We start from the raw sequence: 21,765 nt of genomic DNA, 5'->3' as shown, positions 1-21,765 counted from the left end.
GCTGGAGTATTGTGAATAGCTGGAGGGGTGGGGAGGAGAGAGAGGGAGAGAGAGAGAGCACAAAAACTGAGATCCAGAGACTACACGTTATTAGAGAACTCTAAGAGGCAATTTATTTTCTCAAAATATGTCCTTTTTTTTTTTTTGCCTTCAGAAAATGGAACTGACATTGATTGCTTATTCTACCTTGTACTGAGAAGTCAACTCAATTACATAGCCTGTAGGTCTTTCGTGACCTTCATGTCTTCGGTTCTTTACTACAGCTTTTGGACTAGTTTGCTATTCGTGAGTCCACTATATAGTGTCAAGAAAAAGGGGCAAAAAACACTAAGATTTTCTTCTATGTGACTGTAGGAAAAAGAGTGAATAAGGAAAAGGCAAGCAATTGACTAACAGAAAGTTCTTGGATTATGTTTGAAGCACACTGACCCATGCAGTCCCTATTACCTATATTTCCTTACTGCTTTGACGCGGCCACTGCAGTGATGAGCATGAGACCAGCTCAATGCTCTGTAATCCGGAGACGCATGGATGAGGCGGGAGACAGCAAGGTGGCAGAAGCTCCGTTTATTGAGTGCAGTTAGCTGTCTTTTATGGCCCTAGTGATGCATGTTCAAAGTGTGATCCCCCTGTGATAGCCAATCATCAGGTCTGCTAGAGCTCGTGTCAGGACTCATCTCCCATTGAGAGGAGAGCCAAACCAACCGTGGGAGCTGCATGTCAGCAAAGGAGAGGTCCTGGGAGACTTCCTTATTTTTGCCACGCAACTGTATTGTGACCCTCAGCTTCTACTGATAGAAGCTAGAACTCCCATGGGAAAGTTTCCTCAACAGAGCTCTCATGAGACCGTGAGACATTCACCCTAACACTGCTTATAAGGATAAGTCCAAACTTTCTATTTTGATATTCAAGGTCCTCCATTTTGCCTATCCAATCTTAACTCTTAAATTTTCCATAGATACCCCTCTACTCTAAGTCAGTCTCATTGGGTGTCTCACACACACAATCTCCATCCTGTCCCCTTGTCTTTGCTCAGGCTGTCTAATCTGTTGAGATTGTTCTCTTTCCTTCCCTCCATCAGTTCAAATTCTTATTCAAAAGATACCCCAATATTACTTTTTCCCTGAAGCATTCCAAAACTGATTCTATGATCTTGCCTTTACTTTCTATTCTTTGTATTCTACTGTATCATATTATGTTACACTCCCTCAGAATTACTCTATAGCTGTTCTGTGTATCTAAAACTTTGCCTTCCAAACTGGTAGGACCTAAGGCTTTTTGTTCTTTCATGTTGTTTAAGGTGGCTAGAACAGCGAATGCTTAATAAATATTTGTTTAAATAATTATCCATATTATTGCCACAGTGTTCTTGTATAGCTATAGAAGTCTAGCAATAAGGTTATTATTGGATTTTGGAAAAGTGCAGGTTGGGACTCAATTCTTGCCCTATCAAACAAAGATCCTATCCTTTCCTTTCCTCCTTTTTGTCCATCTGCTAAAGGCTGAAATATAGTAATTTTGATGAATTATTTTGACATTGCATAACTTCTGTTTCAAGAAATTAATCTTATTTGGCGAGATTAGTATTTTTTGCATGCAAATTTTTGCTTCCAGACAAAACTGGACATCAGAAATTCTGTACTCATAGAAAACATTTTTCTCATCTCTGGAGGAGAGGAGAAATGCTAGTATGAATAAACATTTATTCTCCCCATCACCCATTGATTCTAATACAATTCTTAAAAAGGATCTTGATCTCTTACCTGGTGTGGAAATTCTGAATATTTACATTCCTATAAGGGGCAGTTTTCCTCTGGCACCAGAGAAGCAGACCTTCTTTAGCAGAGGTTTCTGTAATGAAAACAATTGATTTTAGGGTTCTTAGTGTGTGTTCATCATTGCTCCCACAAGACCAACATAATCACAGGGCCATAGATGTCCCACTAGAAGGGACCTTAGATATTATTGAATTCAACTCTCTTAAATTACAGATGAGAAATCTGAGGCCCAGAGAAGGGAGGCAAATTGCTAAAGGCCACACAATAAGTGGCAAAGGCAGAATTCAAACCCAGATTCTCTGATTCTCTATCCAACATTCTTTCCAGGATACTATATGCCCTCCATGATACACCAAGTAAGCAACACTTATGTGGAGACAGTTCTCCCCACCCCATATATAATGTCCCTTTCATAAACGGATAGACTTACCTCTAATTTTTATAATAAGAGGTAAATCTATCTTTTTTAAAATTTTATTTAAAATATCATTCTATTGAAGGAAACCATATCCTCCAAAATGATTCAGACCCAATCTGTTAAAAAAAAAAAGAGGGTATCACTAGAAAATTTATTTGTGAAAAATCCCTTCATTTAAATGGTAAACTCACAGAGGGTTATAGTGAGCTCATTAAAGAATAATGACTCCATAAAAATCTAAATTACCAAGGTAATTTGTTAACTACTGTGCTGAAGGCTAAAAAGAGTCTGCCTAAAAAAGAGTTTTATGCTTTGTTTTTTACATTTAATTGTTGGTTCGTTGTTTTGAGGAATGTCTATTTAATAAACATACCCTATAAAAATGCTAGAAAATGCCAAGTACTAATTTGACAGATTGTACTTAAGCTATTAAGCAAGATCCAGAATTATAACACTTTTGGCACTCTAATTTTCCTTCAGGACACATATGGATGATGTCATTAATATGTAATCTTTAAAATGCGGCAAAATCTTAATGGATTCATAATGTAACTAATTAAAAATTTGTGATGATTCAGATGTTTGATTGGCTAATGTTTATCTTGTCCATCTAATTTAATAGGAGTTTGCTAGGTGAAATAATGCAATAGTAAAAAACAAGATTACAGAGGAAACAACTATCATTTTAAGAAGATGAAAATGTTCACATAAGTTTCTTTTTAAGTCATTTATATATGGACCAGTTGATAGAATCACAGTAAATTAGAGCTAGAAGTGACCTTGGAGGTATTTTACAAATGAGCAAATAGTAGACCAAAAAGGAAAAAGGGAAAGACCCAAGATCACAGAGCTAACAAGCAATAGAAGTGAAAAATGAACCCAGATCTTAGCCTGTTTTTCACTAGACACTATTGCCTCCCAACTTAGAGAAACTATAAATTTAACTAGATAAATCATCCTTATTTATTTATGCAGATCTAAAAAGAGCCACACTTTTCTTATTTTGGTTGGAATTGTTCTATGTCCTTTAAGACAAAGTTATTTTCTTTAAGGATTTTGTGCAACTTATAATTTTATAATTAATTTTATTAAATTATATTGACATAAATTATAAATTACTTACAATTTATGTAAATTACAAATTTATATAATTTTAATATAATATACAAATATGTTATATTTATAATTAATAATTTGTGCCATTTGTACTGACCAACACAGTGCTTAATCACTAATCAGATCTTAACATAGTGTTACCTCCTTTACTAGGAAGAATGGCTCACGGGCTACTGAATGAAGTTAGAGGAAGTCACAAAACACAATGATAGAGACGAATTGATATTATCTAATGTCAAGGAAGCCTTCACTGCAGTAAGGCAAGCTTCTATTCTTCTCTGACTCAAGCCTCCCCCACCTTTCCCTCCTCCATCCCCCTCTCAGGTGAAGGCTTCACTTCATACTGCACCAAAACAACTGGGGCCATGTAAGGAGAGCTCCTCTTCTTGTCTCTTCTGTTATCACCATTACCTTCCTTCATTGCCACCTCTGATGAAGGAGGGGCCCTGCTCCTTGCCTCTACATGCACCTGGATCTCATCCCTTCCTGTCTTCTCCATTACCATTCTTACTCTCTCCCTAATCTTTACTTCTCCCTCCCTACTACTTACTAACTTTCACAAAAGTTAAAAAGTAGCTAAAGCAGCAAAGTATCTTGAGGAAGTGTTTGAAGACAGCAGGTGCAAGGCAAGGCAAACCCTCCTCAACTTCATCCACTCAAGACCCTGATGGAGACAGCCCAGGCTGCTGAACCAAGGACCCCAAATTCCAGCCCAATACTCTGCCCCTGCCCCTACCAGCTCCCATATAGGAGAGCAATCCATGGAGAAGAGACCCGCCATCTTTGCCGCCATCACCACCAGTTATTTTACAGCATTTTATGGTACATGAGTATTTCATTGTATTCCAGTACTAAGTCTGACTCACTGGGCTAGTCCAAGCTAGGCGTAGCCTAAGGCTAAGTGTTAGTTGGTAGGATTTTATCATTTTGACTTTTTGTTTCTCATGGTTGAAAGAGAAAGAATGCTTTAGAAAAGAAAGAAAGCGTCAAGTGATTGGCTGTCCAGATACAGGAATCTGCTCCCCCACGACTAACAGAAACTTGAGCCATATATTGATAGTTTTCTCAGTAGCATCAGTGTAGCAATGTAGAGCCCCCACAGAAGGACATGAGAGGCTCCACATGGGCACTGAAGCACTACATATTGCAATGAGCTTGTCCTTGTGTTCATGTGATTTGAAGGGAGGCAGAATAGACAACTCTAGCCTTCTTCTCCAGCCACCCTTCTTTAAGGGAGACTTTCATTCCTGCCAGGAGGGAAAGCAGGAGGTTGGGCAGAAGCCACTCTGCTCTCCTCCCAGGCGGGGTGGATACTGGGTTAGAGGTATAGCTATACCTACCAGCAGAAGATTAGATTCCATGGCCTAGCAGGTAGATCCCAAGTGCCCTGGGAATAGACATGCGCCCCTCCACCCTTCCTGCCCAGATCACCCTCCTTACTTGTAGCCCAGTTCACATAAGCAACCTTTGTAGAGATGGGACTTAGCAACAACTTTAGCAGGTATTATAGTCTAGGCAGCTAGGTGGTGCGGTGGACAGAGCGATAGACTTGGAGTCAGGAAGACTAGAGTGCAAATCCAGCTTCAGATACTCTTAATGGTTGTGTGATTCTGGGCAGATCATTTAACTGCTTTGCCTCAGTTTCCTCATCTGTAAAATGGGGACAATAATAAGAGATACCTTTGGGTTGTGATGAGGATCAAATCAGATAACCACCCTATGAGGCAGGGATGTTGAGAAAGTGGGGGCTGCAATAACAGTGAGCACTTACATCATTTATATAGAGCTTTAAAGTTGGCCAGGTAACTTTATAAACCTTAAAGCACCATATAAATGCTAGCTATTATTATCATTATCATTATCATTATTATACTACATCTTCAGGAGCCACAGCAAATGAAGACCCAGAAAAGAAAGTTTTCACCAACAAAGACAAAGTCAAATGGTTTGCATTGGGCACAAATATAGTTTTATCAATGGAAATGGGCATTAAAGAATATGTATTACCATTTGCTTTGCCACTGCACCCTAAGGACCACTAGGCCTTTCCACCCTACTTGCATATATGGATTGTCTCTCCTATTAAAATGTGAACTACCTGAGAACAAGGACTGACTGTCTTGCTTTTCTTTGTACATATTTAGCATTTAGCACAGTGATTTGCACAGTGTGAGTGCTTAATAAATTCTTTTTCATTCATTCATTCATTCACTTATACCCTTGCTACCTAAAAACACAATCCTTTTGTCCAACCTCAAAAAAACTCTCATTAGATCCTATTATGCTGCTTAGCTATTGTGTGCCGTACCTTTCCTCTCCTTCTCTCTGCTCAAATGCTTGAAAAAGTTATCTGTACTCAGTGACTCCACTTCCTCTCTTTCACTGTCTTCTAGAGTCACTGCAATCTGGCTTCTGACTTCACCAATCAATGGAAACTACTCTCTCCCAAATAACCAGTGATCTCTTAATTACCAAACATAATGGTCTTTTCTTACTCTTCACTCTTCTCGGCCTCTCTGAATCATTTGATAGGGTTGATTTCCTCCAATTGGATACTTTCTTCTCTTTGGGTCTTCATGATACTGCTTTCCTTTGGTCCTGCTACATGACTGATTATTCCCACTTAGTTACCTTTGCTGGATCTTCAAACTCTTCCCCTCACTTAATGGTGGGTTTTCTGTAAGATAGCATTCTGTGTCTTTTCCTCTTTTCTCTTTATACCATTTCATTTGGTGATCTCATCAGTTCCCATGGGGTTCAATTGTCGTCTCTATGTTGATAATTCTCAGGTCTACATATCCAGCCATAGTCTCTCATCTTAATTCTCATCTCATATCTCAAAGTGACTACTGGACACTTCAAACTGGATTTTCTATATCTAAATCAGAACTCATCTTTCCCAACTATAATTGTTGAGGGCACTACCAATCTCTCAGTCTCCCAAATTCACAACCCTGTCATCCTCAACTCCTCACTCTCACTAATCCCATATATCACTAATTATTGTCATTTCTACCTGAACAACAGCTCCTCTCTATATCCTCTTCTCTTTACTAACTAGCTGCCATGCCAGTTCTGGCCCTTAACACCTCTTGCCTAGACTATTGGAATAGCCTTCTAATTGGGCTCCCTTCTTCAACCTCCTCCCCTCTCCAAACTGTCCTTCACATAGCTGCCAAAATGATTTTACTAAAGCATAGGTCTGCCCATATCACTATCCCTGCTCCCAAAACTCCAGAATCTCCCCATTACCTCCAAGATCAAACAGAAAGTCCCCCTCACAACCTGGCCCCTTCCTATCTTTCTACCCTTCTTACACTTTACTCTCCTCATTTACTCTTTGGGCCAATAATACCAGCTTATTTGCTGTTCTTTGCACATGACACTCCACCTACTAACTCCATGCATTTGGACTGGCTGTCCCCTCATCTCTAGAGCGCTTACCTTTCTTACTTCCATCTCCTGTCATCTTTGACTTCTTTTATGATTCAGTTAAGAGTACCACCTTCTGTAAGAGACCTTCATGTTCTCCCTGGCCACTTGAGCCTTCCCTTCTAAGGTTACCTTCCTCCTACTCTGTAGGTATTTTATATGAAACTGTTTACATGTTGTCTCCCCATTACTATGTAAATTCCTTGAGGGCAGGGATTATTTTCATGTTTTATTTTCATGTTTCTCCAAGTACAAGTTCCAGGAATATAGTTAATAAACATTCAATAAGTGCTTTATAATTGGTTGATTGATGTACATATGCAAAGGTCTTCAGCATCTTGAAGAGTAGCCCAAACTCTACTGTAAACACTTTGAGAGCAAGGATTGTGCCCCATATCCCAAAGTGTATATGGCAGTGCCTTGAATGTGTTCAATAAATATTTGATAACTGATTAATAACTAGAAAGTGTCAGCACTACAAGAAGTCCTGGCATTCTGCTGGAATATGAAAGTGAAAAGTTGGATTTCCAATGTATAGTTAAAGAAGGCAGGTCAAGTTTAGTCATGGATGAGGAACACATAGGCCTCTCCTCAAATAGACCTGTAGCTAGTTAGACAGTTGGTGATTTCAGGCTAAATAGGAAATCTATTTTGAGAGAAATCAACTTAACACCTTTTAGCAGAAATGAATAGATCAAAATATTTATAAATTGAGTGGGAATAAAAGACTAGTGATTTTCATCTTCACTGGAGATTCAAAGCTTTCAAATGTCCTTATTGTGAAGCAGTGATGGCTAGGGAGAGAGCCACCACAAAAAGTCCAGATGCTATTAAGAAGGGAAGACTTGATTTTCATAAATTCTTTCTGTACCTGGAACTCTTTTTGTTTTAGTTGTAAGCCCAAACAATTCAACCAGATAGCTATAAATTCATTAAACTTATTTTTAATCTTGTAATAAACATGTAAGAAGCTAAATATCTGTACATTTTCCTAGATATTTGTGCTCTAAACATAACACTAATGCTCTCCACAAAGATTCCACCCCCAGAAATGACACAGTATTGCACAAACCCAACCCAACAATAGTTATTATTTATATTGTACTGTAAGGTTTGCAAAATGTTTTCTCATTTGTTCTCCACAACAGTTCTGCAAGCTAGATGCTATTATTATCCCCATGTTGCGGATGAGGAAACTAAGGCTCAGAGAAGATAAGAAAGTAGCCTAGAGTTACACAGTTAGTAAGTATCTGAAGCTGGATTTGAACTTGGGTCTTTCTGGCTCCAAGTCCAGCACTCTATCCACTTTGACACCTAGCTGCCCAATGCAAGTATAATTATAAAGTTGAACGGTCATGTTCCTAAATGGGTACAATCTTATAACCGACCTTTCTGCTTTAGAAAACCCCTGTACACAATTCAGTTTGTAGAATATATTTCATTTTCACCACTTGCCACAATTTTTTCTTTAACATATTCAGGTAGTCTCCCATATACTTTACCTTCCACTGAAATATCCTGGATAGCAAAGCGAAGGATGATGGTCCAGATCATACCCAATGTCATTTTCACATTGCCGTCAACAATTTCTGTAGGTAAGAAAAAAAATTTTAAAAAGCTCTACAACATTATCTGGACATACTTACCACTGCCCTCTTTCAACAGTGATGCCTACAATTACATCCAAGAGTGAAAAGAATTTTTACATTTCTATAGGTCCACCAGAACACTTATAATCCTAATGCTAATATCTTCAAATATGGTAGTGGGGCCCAAATTCCTCAACCCCTGGATGAATTCCGAATTGACTCACAGGCACAAATCTTGAAGATATATTTGACTGAAATCAACTAATTAATTCCCCAACTTCTAAGAATCCATTAGGAAAATTGTTCAACAATTAGACACGGACAGTTTAGTCTCAGGAACCATGCTGTTGATACTTAGACTCTATTGGTAGACTCTACTAGGCCTTAACTGGCCACAGGAGTCAATGACCAACACTATACAGCATTCTCAGTTTCTGCCAACTTACATGTATAACTATCACTAAGGGGAAGGCAATAAGCATTTATATAGTACCTATTACGTACTAGGTACTATTCCAACTGCATTTTACAAATATTATCTCGTGTGATCCTCACAACTACCCTGAAAGGCAGGTTCTATTATCATTCCCATTTTACAGTTGAGGAAACTGAGGCACACAGAGATTAAATGATTTGCCCAGGGTCACATAGCTAGTGTCTGAGGCTGGATTTGAACTCAGGTAGGCCTTCCTGATTATAAGCTGAGTGCTCGCTCTACTCGCTATGTCACCAGCTACTCTTATAATGATAGTATTTTATATTTGTATAGAGTTTTATGCTTTTTGAACCCCTTTCATCCCTCTTTCATTTTGCCCTCACGACACCTCCAATGAGATTAGTGCCTCAGCTTACCTTCAGCACCAATGGATACCAGTTTCACGCCCTTACTGGCTATGTAATCCAGGGCCTTATTGACGTTGGCAATTTTGTGGAAGCGCATTTTTCCTCGGTCAGGTTTGGACAACCTTTCACCTGTGAGGAAAAAAATGGCACACATACAGACTATTGGTTACACCGGGCTAAAAACCCAAGACAACAAAATTCAGAATCCAAGCTTTCTTAAAGAAAATTTTATTGGCAGGATTCTAATGACCACTCAGTCATTAGAATCAATTTGTTTTGGTTCATTGAACCAAACCAGGGGGAGAAAATAACCTGCAACATGAAATCAACTGTTCTAATCCCAGGAAGCCAATCGATCAGTCACTTTCAGATAAAATGGATTTCAGGATGACGGAGAGTACTATAAACATGTAGGCTTTTGAAACCTATTACTGTAGTTTGGTTTGAAATACAGATTAACACTAAGACTCTTACAGATGAGTTGAGAGAGATAGGGTTGTGCCACTGAATCTTTCTAAGTTGCTAGCTAGCCCTCGGGAGAAGCCAAAAAAGGATAAATTCAACTTCCTGAGCTGACTACCAGGAATTGATATTTATTCCAGTGACCTCAGTCAGTATATGGAAACGCGTGCATTGAAGGGAATTCTACTTTCATCTCTCACAGTCAAACTTCCTTGACTGTAAATATGAAGTCTTTAAAACCAAAGTCAGATATGTGAGTTATGTGAGGCAAAAATAACCTCAGTGTAGCTTATGCTCACTTATTCAGCATTAAACTAACAACTAAATTTGGGCTCTGTGAGAAATTTTATCTATTCCTCAGGCACAGCATCTAAGCTGGGGCTATAAATGTGGCATGAGGACTATCTTCCCCTGAAACTAGCAGATTTAAAGAGTTAGGCACCTTCCACAAATGTGACCAGGCCTTATGTGTTCTTGTATGTTTGCCCCTCTATACATGCACTCGAGCCATACATGTTCCCTACGTAAAAAAAAATATATGTGCAAACTTTGGCCATATGTTCCCAATACATATTATCTTTCCATGTTCTTCTTAATAATGTGCTTCTTCACACATGTTCTTCTTAATAATGTGACTCTTCACACATGTTCCCTAAACAAGTTTACTCTTCCCACTGTGTGGGAAAGTATACCTCAGGTCTATGAGAGATATATTCTATTGCTAATTTTCTTACCACTCTATTTAATATAATGCCTTTGCTTCAAGGGAGAAAAGTATGTAAATTCCAGGCACATACATTCTAGCATCATGAAGAACTGAGGGACAGGAAAGCAGCAAGGGTAGGTTGGGGGGACATGGTATCATTTCTTCTTGTTTTTCAAAGTAGGAGACCTAAACAATACTTTGAAAAGGGAAAACTAGGAAATGAGCTTATAGTAGAATTTAGCTAGTTTTCAGGATAGACAAAGATCTCCAAGAAGACAAGAACTTTTCCAAAGAGTAATTTCTAATATTGCAATTATAAAGCTTGAATTCTTTCAAAGGAAAACACTCAGCGTACTCATCCTGGAACAGATAGAAAGATGGTTTACCAAGTGTTTTCTTCAAAACAACCATCTAAGGCAGGTAACAAACAATATCTCTATTTACAGATGGGGAAACTGAGGATCACTGAAGTCATATGACTTCTGCAATCACAAAGCTATTAAGTCTCACAGGGAAGTTATGAACTAGATCAGAGCCAAGGTTTGAACCTATGCCTCAAGGAGATACATCCAGAGCTCTTTTCACTCAAGTGATAACACAATGAGTTAAGTATGTAGAAGACAAAAGCATTAGGGGTTACAACTATGAAAACTGCTTTACCGCCAACCTGAAATAACTTCCAAAAGAAGCATGAGTTTAAGGCCATTCCTGAAGTCTTCCTCAATGTTCTCAATTTGGGTACCAGCTTTTCTTAGATGAGAATTACACCAAGCAGTAAATGTCTGGAAGGTAAAACAAATATTTGTCAAAACAACAATCAGAAAATTTCCTTTTGAAAGACAGGCAACCTCACACATATTCTGAGGAGTGAAAAGAGGACTTTGGGTCCTGTCCAGTCTTCTAAAGGAGGAAAATGAACATGAAAGAAACAGGTAGAATTGAAGCCATAAGGCAAGTACCTGATAAGATTTGCTCCTTTGATGAAATACCCAGAAGAATGCCTGCCTGAACTTTAAAAGACTATCACCATTGGCTTATTCATATCTTGCTATGAATAGTCAACCCCATGGTAAGTAATGGCTTTTTAAAATATTTGTCACATTACTTTATGTTTATGCATGATATTCCCCAGTTAGAGCCTAAGCAACATACGGCCAACGAACAAGTCTTGTCTAAAATTTTGTATCAAGCCTAGGCCCTGCACAATGCTCCACACCCAGTGGGTACTTAATAAATGTTGAATTTTGTTGTTATATTTCTATTTATAGTTTTATCTGATCAACTATAGTTCTTAATGACAAAGATTTTAAATATTCTCTTCCACCCATATGTTCCCTTCATAACTCAGTCAGTCAGTCAAACAAGCATTTTTTAATCATTTACTATGTGCTAAATGCTGGAGATAAAACATTAGGCAGATAACACTGTCTTTGCTCTTAGGGAGCTCACATTCTAATGGGGAGACAACATTCAAACAGTTGTTTATAGAGTAGATGGACAGTAATCTCAAAGATACCAAGAAAGGAAAGAAAGATCTGAGCTGAGTCTTGAAGAAAACAGGGAAGCCAGCAGGCAGAGGTGAGGAGGGAGAGCATTCCAGACATGGAAGACAGCCAGTGCAAAAGGCACGGACATGGGAAATGGAGTATCAAGTGGGAGGAACAGCAAGCAGGCCACCTGGCTTATCGAGTTAGAGGAGGGGAATAAAATGAAAGAAAATAGAAGATAAGAAAAGGACAGGTTAAGAAGGGTTTTTAATGCAAAACAGAGGACTTTACAGTTTATCTTTGAGAAAATAGGGTGTCATTGGGATTTATCAAGAATGGAGACCTAACTGTGGTCTCCTAGAATGGTTAGACCTACTATGTATGCCACAAGTAAAATGCTTTTCTTCCTAACTGGGATTAGGTTCCTCCTCGATATAACTCATTGGGCACGTCTAAGCATATTTTATAATCATACTTTATCCAGAGCTTTTGTTACCTTGGCAACTTCCAATGAAGTGGGAAAATCCCTCTTCCCAGATTGTGGGGTGAGAGAGTGAGAGGAACATTTGCTCCTGCATCAGAAGATGAAACTCAAGAGTATATTTTGTTCATATAAAGAATTGTCATACATAGTTATTATGGTTAAATAGGCCTTTGTGCACTGGCCTGGGAACCAACCACTACATGTAAAGCTTTCTACAAGAACAAATAGTATTCTGAAGCCAAACTACCAACTTGCAGTGAATTTCTCAAGCGCATTAGTTCCTAAGTTGAATTCGGCCCATATAATGAAATGGGAATAAAATAACTCATATCAGTCTCTGCTCTAGAGAGCAAGAAAAAAAAACCCTTTTGTGTGTGCTCTATGTAGATCTCATCTTAGCGTGGGTGGTCTAAGAAGTGTCTGAGGTGGCTAGCTAAGTAATGCAATGAATAGAGAGCTGGACCTGGAGTCAGGAAGACCAGAGTTCAAATTCAGCCTCAGATACCCATCCAGAGGTATGACCTTAGGCGAGTCATTTGACCTCTGCCTATCTCACTTTCCTCACTTGTAAAATAGGGACAGTAATAATATCTACCTCCCAGGGTTATTACAAAGCTAACATGAGATAATATTTGTAAAGCACTTAGCACAGTGACTGGCACATAATAGGCACTTTGTAAATGTTTCCTTCTTCCCTGACTTCCTACAAAGAAGCTATTATGATTATCATAAGTTATTTGACTGCCTGCAAAATATACATTTTTACATTGATTTGAGAAATTTTGCAGAATGCATGAGTAAACAGGCTGTAACATGACACCAATCAAGAATTGCTTAAGAAACATGACAGAAAGTGACAAGCATGTCAGCAAAGAGCTGCATGTCTAGAAAAGAATGTTGGTCAGTATATGGGAAGAGGGAACAATAACTGATGGGCAGGCTGAGTACTACACTGGTATCCATGCAATGTCAAAAGAGCTATAGGAAGGCCTCCAGCACTATGGATGGAAAGGATATGGACAAGAGTTACACAGAAGCAGTCAATGACCCAAAGTGCTAAAGGCGAAATCTTCAGAAAAATAGCACTCTATATGTCATTAGATGGCATCCAAAGTTATTTTGTTTATTTTTCAAGCTTCATTTTCACTTGGCTCCCACTTAGGAACCATTTCCTCCCAAAACAGGATTAGAAACACAGCAGGCAGCTGTTGACTGAGAATGTAAACTCCCCCTAGTTTCATAACAGCTGCTGGTCTCAAGAACAAAGAGCTAGCCTAGTATATTAAATGGAAGAAAAATAAATAAGATATAGCATAAAGTTTGGACAAGTCAATCAACCTCTCAAGAAATACACTCTTTTCAAGTAAAATATAACAAGACAGAATCTTTTTAAAACAAAATTTTTAAAATAGAGGAATTTCCAAGCCTTGGCCAATAGGCCATTCATTTCAGTATGTTAGCAATCCTCTGGAGTTCATGGTTATTTAACTTTATGAAAGGCAGCTAAACCAGTAGCAGTTCAATGGTTTCTTCTAAGAAACACTTAGAGTTAAACTTTGCTTCTGTCTAGGAGAAAATTTGCAAGCCATTTGCTATAATTAATATGAACTACTCAAAGCCCTTAAAAAATAGCCTTAAACTTTAAATATTTTTCTAGCTAATGACATTCACATGAATGGTACTGCCTAGACCATTGTCATTGCCTAAGGAAACATGGATTAAAATGGAGGTGTGGGGTGGGGGAAGAAGCAGGAGAGTAGGTAGTTATAACTAGATAAGTATTTATTTTTGTTCATTCAATTTTACTGACAAGTAATGACCTATGCACACACACTTAGTCATTTAAATCTTTTAATGTAACCTTGAAAATAAATGATAAAGGAAACATTACTAAAGTCAACTGGCAAAGTCGGCATCACCAAAAGAACCCATGAAAATAATGTTAGTGTACTGATCCCCAGGGTGAGTCTTTAAGAGTCTCTTTGAGCCTACCACAGGTAGATGTCATAATTAAGGTAATCATTTGTTACGTAGCTGTTAATATCCAGGAAGATTAAACTAAAAGGTCAATGTACTTAGCCAAGTTAAGCCTAATGAAGTTTAAATATGTTTAATTAGTATCCCCATGTGCCAATATAACTTTGACTAACTAGTAACTAACAAAACACAAACATGAGAAAGGACTTCAATAGCTCTGTACTACAAAATGAACTTGGGGGCAGGGAGATTATGTGCCAGCACATGGCTTAATTTCCATTTTACTTAGAGTAAAATGAATTGCCTGAATTCCAGATGTAAAGACTGTTCCTATACAGATATATATATATATATATGTGTGTGTGTGTGTGTGTGTGTGTGTATGTATATGTGTATGTATATGTATATGTATATGTGTATGTGTGTGTGTGTGTGTGTGTGTGTGTGTGTGTGTGTGTGTGTGTATATATATATATACATATTTGCCCTGGCCCACCATTCCTACCACTATTTAAAAGAATGTGTTTATAATCTGTTATTTCCTGCTAAATAAGCCTGGGAAACATAGGTAAGATAAAAGAACTGTTAGCCTGATTAAACTCAAGCATTTGGTTCAGTAGACAAATGTTTCTAGCAAGGTTCTTTGCTTTGGAGGTCTTTGTAGTCATCTGGAATCTAGTTTTGGTCTTTCTAGTCAAATAGAACACAACAGAGACTACTTAAGGGAGCAGTAGTCATCATTCAAGAGTTTCCCCCAATGACAGTTTGGAAAACACTTTATCAACCATATTACGTGACACTTGTCCATGTTCTCTCAAAAGTTAACCAAATGGGCTCCACCCCACATTCTAGAGGCCTTCCCAAATTTCTCGTAACACTGAGGGGAGACCAGTGGAGCACTCTGTCTGTCCACCTGTTATCCCCTGTTCTTATCATATGACAAGATCATCTTCTCTCCTTGCCATACAATTCCCTGACGATGCCCTTTATTCCTGTTTTCTTTCTTTTGTTGGTTCAGAATTCCTTGTTGGTTATGTGTTACAGCCTGTTCACACCCATGTTGTGCCTCTGCTCATGTGGTACTCATCTGCTATCCGGTACACATCTTTATTTCTTCAGAGGCGCTGTGAATCCGTATCTCTCTTCCATATGGTGATACTAGTAAAATGTTAGTACTGAAAAGATGGGCCTTTGATTTCATGGGAAGCTGGGGTGGAGGGTAGGGAATCAGTAAGAGAATTTTTGCAATTTTAGAAAATATCTAGGCCTTCCTTCTTTACATTTTTATATCTTCCTTCAATTCTAGGTCTAGCTCACTGTCCATCCCAGATATACTTACTGTTGGATAAGTTCAAATGCATGTTGGAATCTGAGCAATAGACACTCTTCATCCACCTGATCTTTCCTGTTTAGATGGACATGGTAAACTCCTTTAAGAGATTACAGATCTCTTCCAGGAGTCCTGAGACCTTACGCATTCTAATCAATGTCAGTCACAAATAGCAATATCTAGATCATTGGTGTCAAACTCAAACTAAAAGGGATGTCTTCTGGCCACATAATTGAGTTAGAAAACCAGAAATTAAAATTATCAGTTGTATTATATTTTTATTTATTTTGTGAAACATTTTCCAATTACATTTTAGTCTGATTCAAGCCCCCTTCAGGAGTTCTGAAGGCCAAATAAGGGCTTAGACTACAGTTTGATACTTCTAATCTGACTGACCTCACCATTAACAGAGACTCCTCTTCAACCTGTATTCTACATCTCTTTCACAAGGGTAAATAACTTTACTGAGCATATACATCTTCCTATTTTTATGCTTCACTTGATGTACATAATCAGCAGGTCACTAAATAGAAGTATTTTTATAATTATATCTCCCAAGGAATACTGGAAGATATTGATATATGGAAGCAGACACCTGACCTCAAAAGAACTTATAGGTGTTTTTTTTTAATTTTACTGAATCAAATGCTTGTTTGTAATGAACAAACCAAAAGTGCAATGCAATCTTATATTGGCTACATCTTTCAATTAATTGTAAAACAGTAAAGATGTGGTCCACTGTTGAATATTATTTGGAAAAGATTGCTTGCTCCCTATTAATATACTCATTGAGGATACCCCAGAGCAGGGATGGGGAACCTGTGGCCTTGAGACCACATGTGACCCTCTAGGTCCTCAAATCCCCTTAAAAGGATTTGTTCTGTAAATCCTGGAATCAGGCAAAAGGCTGCACCCAAGGACCTAGAAGGCTAGACCTTGTTTTTATATCAACTCTTTTTACTATGCCACCTCAGTGGTATTTCACCATAGTGAAATGAACAGTTAGCCATTGTTATTGATTCAGTCAAAGGGCTGCACTTGAGGACCTAAAGGGCCACATGTGGCCTTGAGGCCACAGGTTCCCCACATTGGCCCTAGAGTTATATATAGAGATCTCCCTCAAAGATTTTTGTATGGACATGAGAATTGGCATATAAATCAGAAGGGAAAAAAGAAAGACAGGAAAGGACAAGAAAAAAGGAAAGAAAGAAAAATTTCAGCCTTCTCAGCAAAGGAATATTTGTTTGAAGGGTATATGGGCTTTAACCCTACTGAAAAATTACTGAATTTTTCAGAAAGCAAAGTCAAAATATTCTTCCATCCTCTCTTTACAGTTACATGTATCTATAAAGTCCATAGCAGACAGGATAGGAGACAAAAGTAGAGAAAGAGAGAGGAGAGGGGAGGAGAGAGAAGAGGGGAGGGGAGGGGAGGGGAGGGGAGGAGAGGAGGTGGTTAACCTGAGGTAATTCGATAGGAATTGATTGAGTACCTGCTAGATACAAGACACTATAACCTCCACTTAGATAGGCTGGTCCTTTAACCACAGATAGTCTGTCACCCAGTCCCGACTTAGAGTTGCTCCAGTTTATTAGCAAGCATTGCCAAAGCTTGTATTCCTTTGTCAATGTCTTTGAAACTCTGCTTCTCTTCCACATCAGGAAGATGTAAACTCTTTGAAGAATTCAAAAACTCTTCAAGAATTTCAATCTACTCTGGTCCCTGATGGGTGAGAATTCACCATGCTCTGCAGCCTTTAAGTATACCCTAATCCCTCATCCTCCTTTCTAATTCCTGATAGGAGGACAGTGATCAAAGCAACACTACCAATCTTGATAAGGCCATGCCAATTGACTGCCTATCATCATTCTGACTCCCTGATCACCACTTCCCTATTTTTGCTGTCTGGCCCTACTAACATGTAAGCTCCTTGAGCATAGTGACTGTCTTGTTGGTATTTGTATCTCTAGTCCTTAGCACAGTGCCTGGCACTAGCAAGAACTTGCTAGATGTTTGTTTGTTTTTTAATCATTTGTTCACTACTTCATTCAAGAAGTTGTTTTTAAATGCTTCTACAAAAACAGAAGTGAGCATTAGTATCTCTTTACTCATCTCAATTGACCAACTACTAGAAAGGACTATTTGATTCTCTGATCTATACAACACCCTATATTACTAAACATTCACACACAAAAAAATGGTGGTTCTATAATGGCAATCTGGACTACTTTATTTTTCTGGACTTTCTATGGGCTCAGGCATAATGGTGAAATGAAAACACGCCAGCAAGTGGTGTCGGTCAAGATAAAGAAAAAAATAGTGATACTCTGGAAACCTGAAGAATTAGTTTCATGAGATTAAACTGAAGGGAGCCTTGTCTCTTCTTCATTCCAGAAAAAGGACCCATAGCCCAATAGCTATCACCCCCCCTTCTGTCCTTCCAAAAGCTTCTTGATTTTGAAACCATAACTAACAAAAAACAAGTTTCCTATAAATATTTGGTAACAAAAATTGATCTCCCTATTTTACAAAGGGTGAACTTCAATTAAAAGAAATCTTTCATAAGAAGGGAAAGATATAAAACGAACCAAGCTTTTACACCCTAGCCCCATGTTCTTAACCATAAGACCACAATGCTCTTCTAAGAAAAATTTTCCTCTAAGAAAAATAATAGAATGTAAAAAATAATATGGCCAATACACGTCAAGAGCAGCTGTTACTACATAATCTATCATTTACAACTCAACAGAAAAAAAAATTTGGATTCCCTCTCTCAATAAGACACAGCATCATTTATTTCTACTCTTTGAAAGAGGAACTCTAAAATGCCTTCTGGGATCTTTGTTTTCTACTCTGCGCATTCAGGAAATATTATCAAACCTAGGGAGTATTAGATGAGGGATGTTTTAAGTGTTATGGCACAATAGGCTATCCAGCATTGTATATTCCTGTAATTAGTAGGAATAAATTTTAAAAGGCAGATTTAAAAAAAACCATTTCCTATCTTCCCCTACAAGCAATATTTATAAAAGCTAGCATTCATATAGGGCTTAAGATTTTATAATGTGTTTTAAAAAACCCTATCCAATAGATGTTATCATCATCCTCATTTTAAAGATACAGAAACTGAGGCTCAGAGTTTAAATGACTTGTCCAGAGTCCTACAGCTACTAAGTACTTAAGGATAAATTTGAACCTACATCTTTTTAACTCAGAGTCATGTATTCTAGTCATTATGCTATGTTGCCTCGAGAAAAATGTAGTACAATAAGCAAGTCTTCATCACTTCAATCAGCAAAAATTGCTGTGGAAGAGCTGACCCTAAAGGCTGGCTATAGTCACAAAAACCCATCAAATCTAGGATTACCTAGAGACAGAAAGAATAAACAACTTTGGTGGCATTAATTAAGAGTGGATATATAATCTTTATCCCATTAATTTTCAAATTTAGGTCACTAGATTGACATACAGAGGTAAGAATAAATAATTTCTAACAGGCCCAGCAGACCAGGGCTGCTGGTTACTTTAGGATCATAGCTTTACAGCTGCAATGGACCTCAGAGATCATCCATCCTAACTCCCTCATTTTACAGTGAGGAAACTGAGGCCCAGATGGATTAAATGACTTGCTTAAGACAATACAGGTAGTAAGGGACTAAGCAAGGATTTGAACCAGATTCTGAGATTCCATATAACTTGTTGTGAATCAATGAAGCACTATGAAGGAAAGAAAAACAAAATTGGACCCACCAGTAGTAAGAAACCATCTCAGATCTCTCATCCCAAAGTATGGAGGTTATCCCATGTTTATGACAGTAGCAATTGTGCTGAGATGGTGATCTTGAAAAAGAGGCCTTCTGTCTTGTAACTGCCACCCTATAGTTAAATTTCCCTTAAAAGAAAACATAAGACTTATCTGTACAAAAATATTTTAGCAGGCCCTTTTGTAGTGACAAAGAATTGGAAACTAAGGGGGTGCTCATCAAAAGGGGAATGGCTTAACAATTGTTATACATAAATGTAATGAAACATTATTGTGCCATAACATGGTAAAAGGGCCAGTTTCAGAGAAACCTTGGAAGATTTGTATGAACTGATACAGAGGTAAGTGAGCAGACCCAGAAGAATAATTTACATAATAACAACTACACTGTAAAGACAAAACAACTTTGAAAGACTTAAGAACTCTGATCAATGCAATGATCAACTAAGATTCCAGAAGACCAATGATGAAGCATGCTACTCATCTACTAACAGAGAGGTGATGACACAAGATGTGAAATGAGACATACGTTTTTGGACATGGTCAATATAAGAATTTGTTTTAACTATGCAAACTCACTACAGTAGTCATGTTTTCCTTTGTCCACCCCCCAATAATGTGTGGATAGGAAGGAAAGATAATAAAATAGGAACAGAAAATGTGCAGAACAGAACTCCAGGACATACCTGAATATAGATAGTATCTAATCTCATTTTATCTATTTATTATTATTTATTTGCTACTTTTTAAAAATAAATTACTATAAAGGGGTACAAACTCTAACCAGATTCTTCTGTGCTTTCTCGACTTGTTATTTGATTTTGTTCAAATGTTACAAGCTAATGGCTTCCTGCTATATAATTATCCCTAACAGGTAAAACCACCAGGAAGTCTGTAATTACCTATTCAGAGTCTTCCAGGATATGCCCATTTTTCCAGGCTTTCTAGAAGGTAGGATTTACAACAGCTGATCCTTACAAAGTAACAGTTAACACAAAAGGTAAAAACATATCGGGAAAGAGGGAAAGAAACTAGTAGTGCTATCAGACTAGAGTTTATAATTCCAATTTTATCTCTTTCTCCCCCTAAATACTTAACCTTCATATCTTGTGATTCTTCCAATTCTAAAATAGTGTTAAGGGTTGCTACCTATTAACTTCATAAGAGAGAACTGCCATGAACACAGCAAGTACTTAATAAAAAATTGTTAAAATGAATAAATGAATATAAACAGAAATAGACAAACTAGCCAACAACACTCCACAACTCAATGGTTCTTGGAGTCTCATCAAGAAAACCTACCTACAAACATTATTTTCTAAGTTGCTATTCTAAAAGCTTCAATTTTTTTTCAACTGAGAGTCACTCCTACATTCTTTCATTACCTAATTTGCTAAGATTTCTGCAAATAGTCTTTCTGGTTCCTTTAAAAAATAACTTAAAATGTTAAGGGTCTCCCAGAAGGATGCAGAGCTTAAAAATCCTTGGGGAGGTATGTGGGTGCTGCAATAAATGGGATTTCAGCTTCAGCAATGAAAGGAGACTCTGCCCTATAAAGAGCAGGTGGACTAATCCTTTGGAAGAGTTAAGTTTCCCAGGGACCATGTGGCTAACTGACATCAAGGGTAAAGATACTGGCTGACTGCATGTCTTTGGAGTCCTTCAGTATTTCAAAAAAAAAAAAAAAACAAACCAAGTATTCTAAACAGTTTGTATGTTACCCTTAAGAATTTCACTGGTAGTTCCCAGGAAGAGAATACTATACTACTAAGCTACAGATGTTAAACTAGTCAAATTATGCATCTATAGTGGTATCATGGTCAATATTCTCTCATTCAAATTTGAAAGAGTCAGAAAAAGGTGTTGTTTCTCCTGGAGTTTCTATTTAACCAACATCTAGTACATTGCTTTGAACACAGTAGCAACTCCAAAAACATTGTTAATTTACTGTTAATCCATTTTCTGAACCTTAGGAATAATCTGACTTGGAAAAAAACACAAAAACAAAATATAGCATTAGCATCTATCCTAGAAAACCTAGGTACTGCTCCTCCTCCTTTAAAAGAAAAAAAAAGTGTGACCCATAAGTGGAAACAAAGAAAGATTATATTATAATGAAGCAGTATGGCATGCTGAGAATGCAACCACCAATTCACTGTGCAATCTTTTGCAATTTACTTCATTTACCTTGTCCTCAGTTTCTTCATCTGTAAAATGATATAGGGTTAAACAAAAAAAGAATCTTTAAGGTACTCTCTAGCTCTGACATTCTATGATCCCACAGACCAGCAGTTATAAGAAATCATTATAATACTATAAATATTGTATATACTACTGCAAGTTCTTTTTGGAAAAGACTAAATCCATTACCAAAATATCT

General features: G+C 37.7%; 1 protein-coding gene across 2 annotated transcripts in view; it reads right to left on the bottom strand.

The window, feature by feature from the left end:
* The window catches only part of LOC114049804 (alpha-actinin-2), a 95,192-nt gene that overhangs the window by 38,318 nt on the left and 35,109 nt on the right, over positions 1-21,765 (bottom strand). For both annotated transcript variants that reach the window (XM_027871213.1, XM_027871212.1), the window contains exons 2-5: positions 11,012-11,126; positions 9,186-9,305; positions 8,247-8,333; positions 1,764-1,851 (exon numbers count right to left, since the gene is read on the bottom strand). In XM_027871213.1, the coding sequence (XP_027727014.1) occupies positions 1,764-1,851; positions 8,247-8,333; positions 9,186-9,305; positions 11,012-11,126 (410 nt within the window). The remainder of the gene's footprint in view (positions 1-1,763; positions 1,852-8,246; positions 8,334-9,185; positions 9,306-11,011; positions 11,127-21,765) is intronic.

Source organism: Vombatus ursinus, unplaced genomic scaffold (assembly GCF_900497805.2).
Source record: "Vombatus ursinus unplaced genomic scaffold, bare-nosed wombat genome assembly UNPS02014798.1, whole genome shotgun sequence".
NCBI classification, from domain to species: Eukaryota; Metazoa; Chordata; class Mammalia; order Diprotodontia; family Vombatidae; genus Vombatus; species Vombatus ursinus.
The sequence above is the reverse complement of the archived record's forward strand: the minus strand, read 5'-3'. Positions and strand labels throughout refer to the sequence as shown.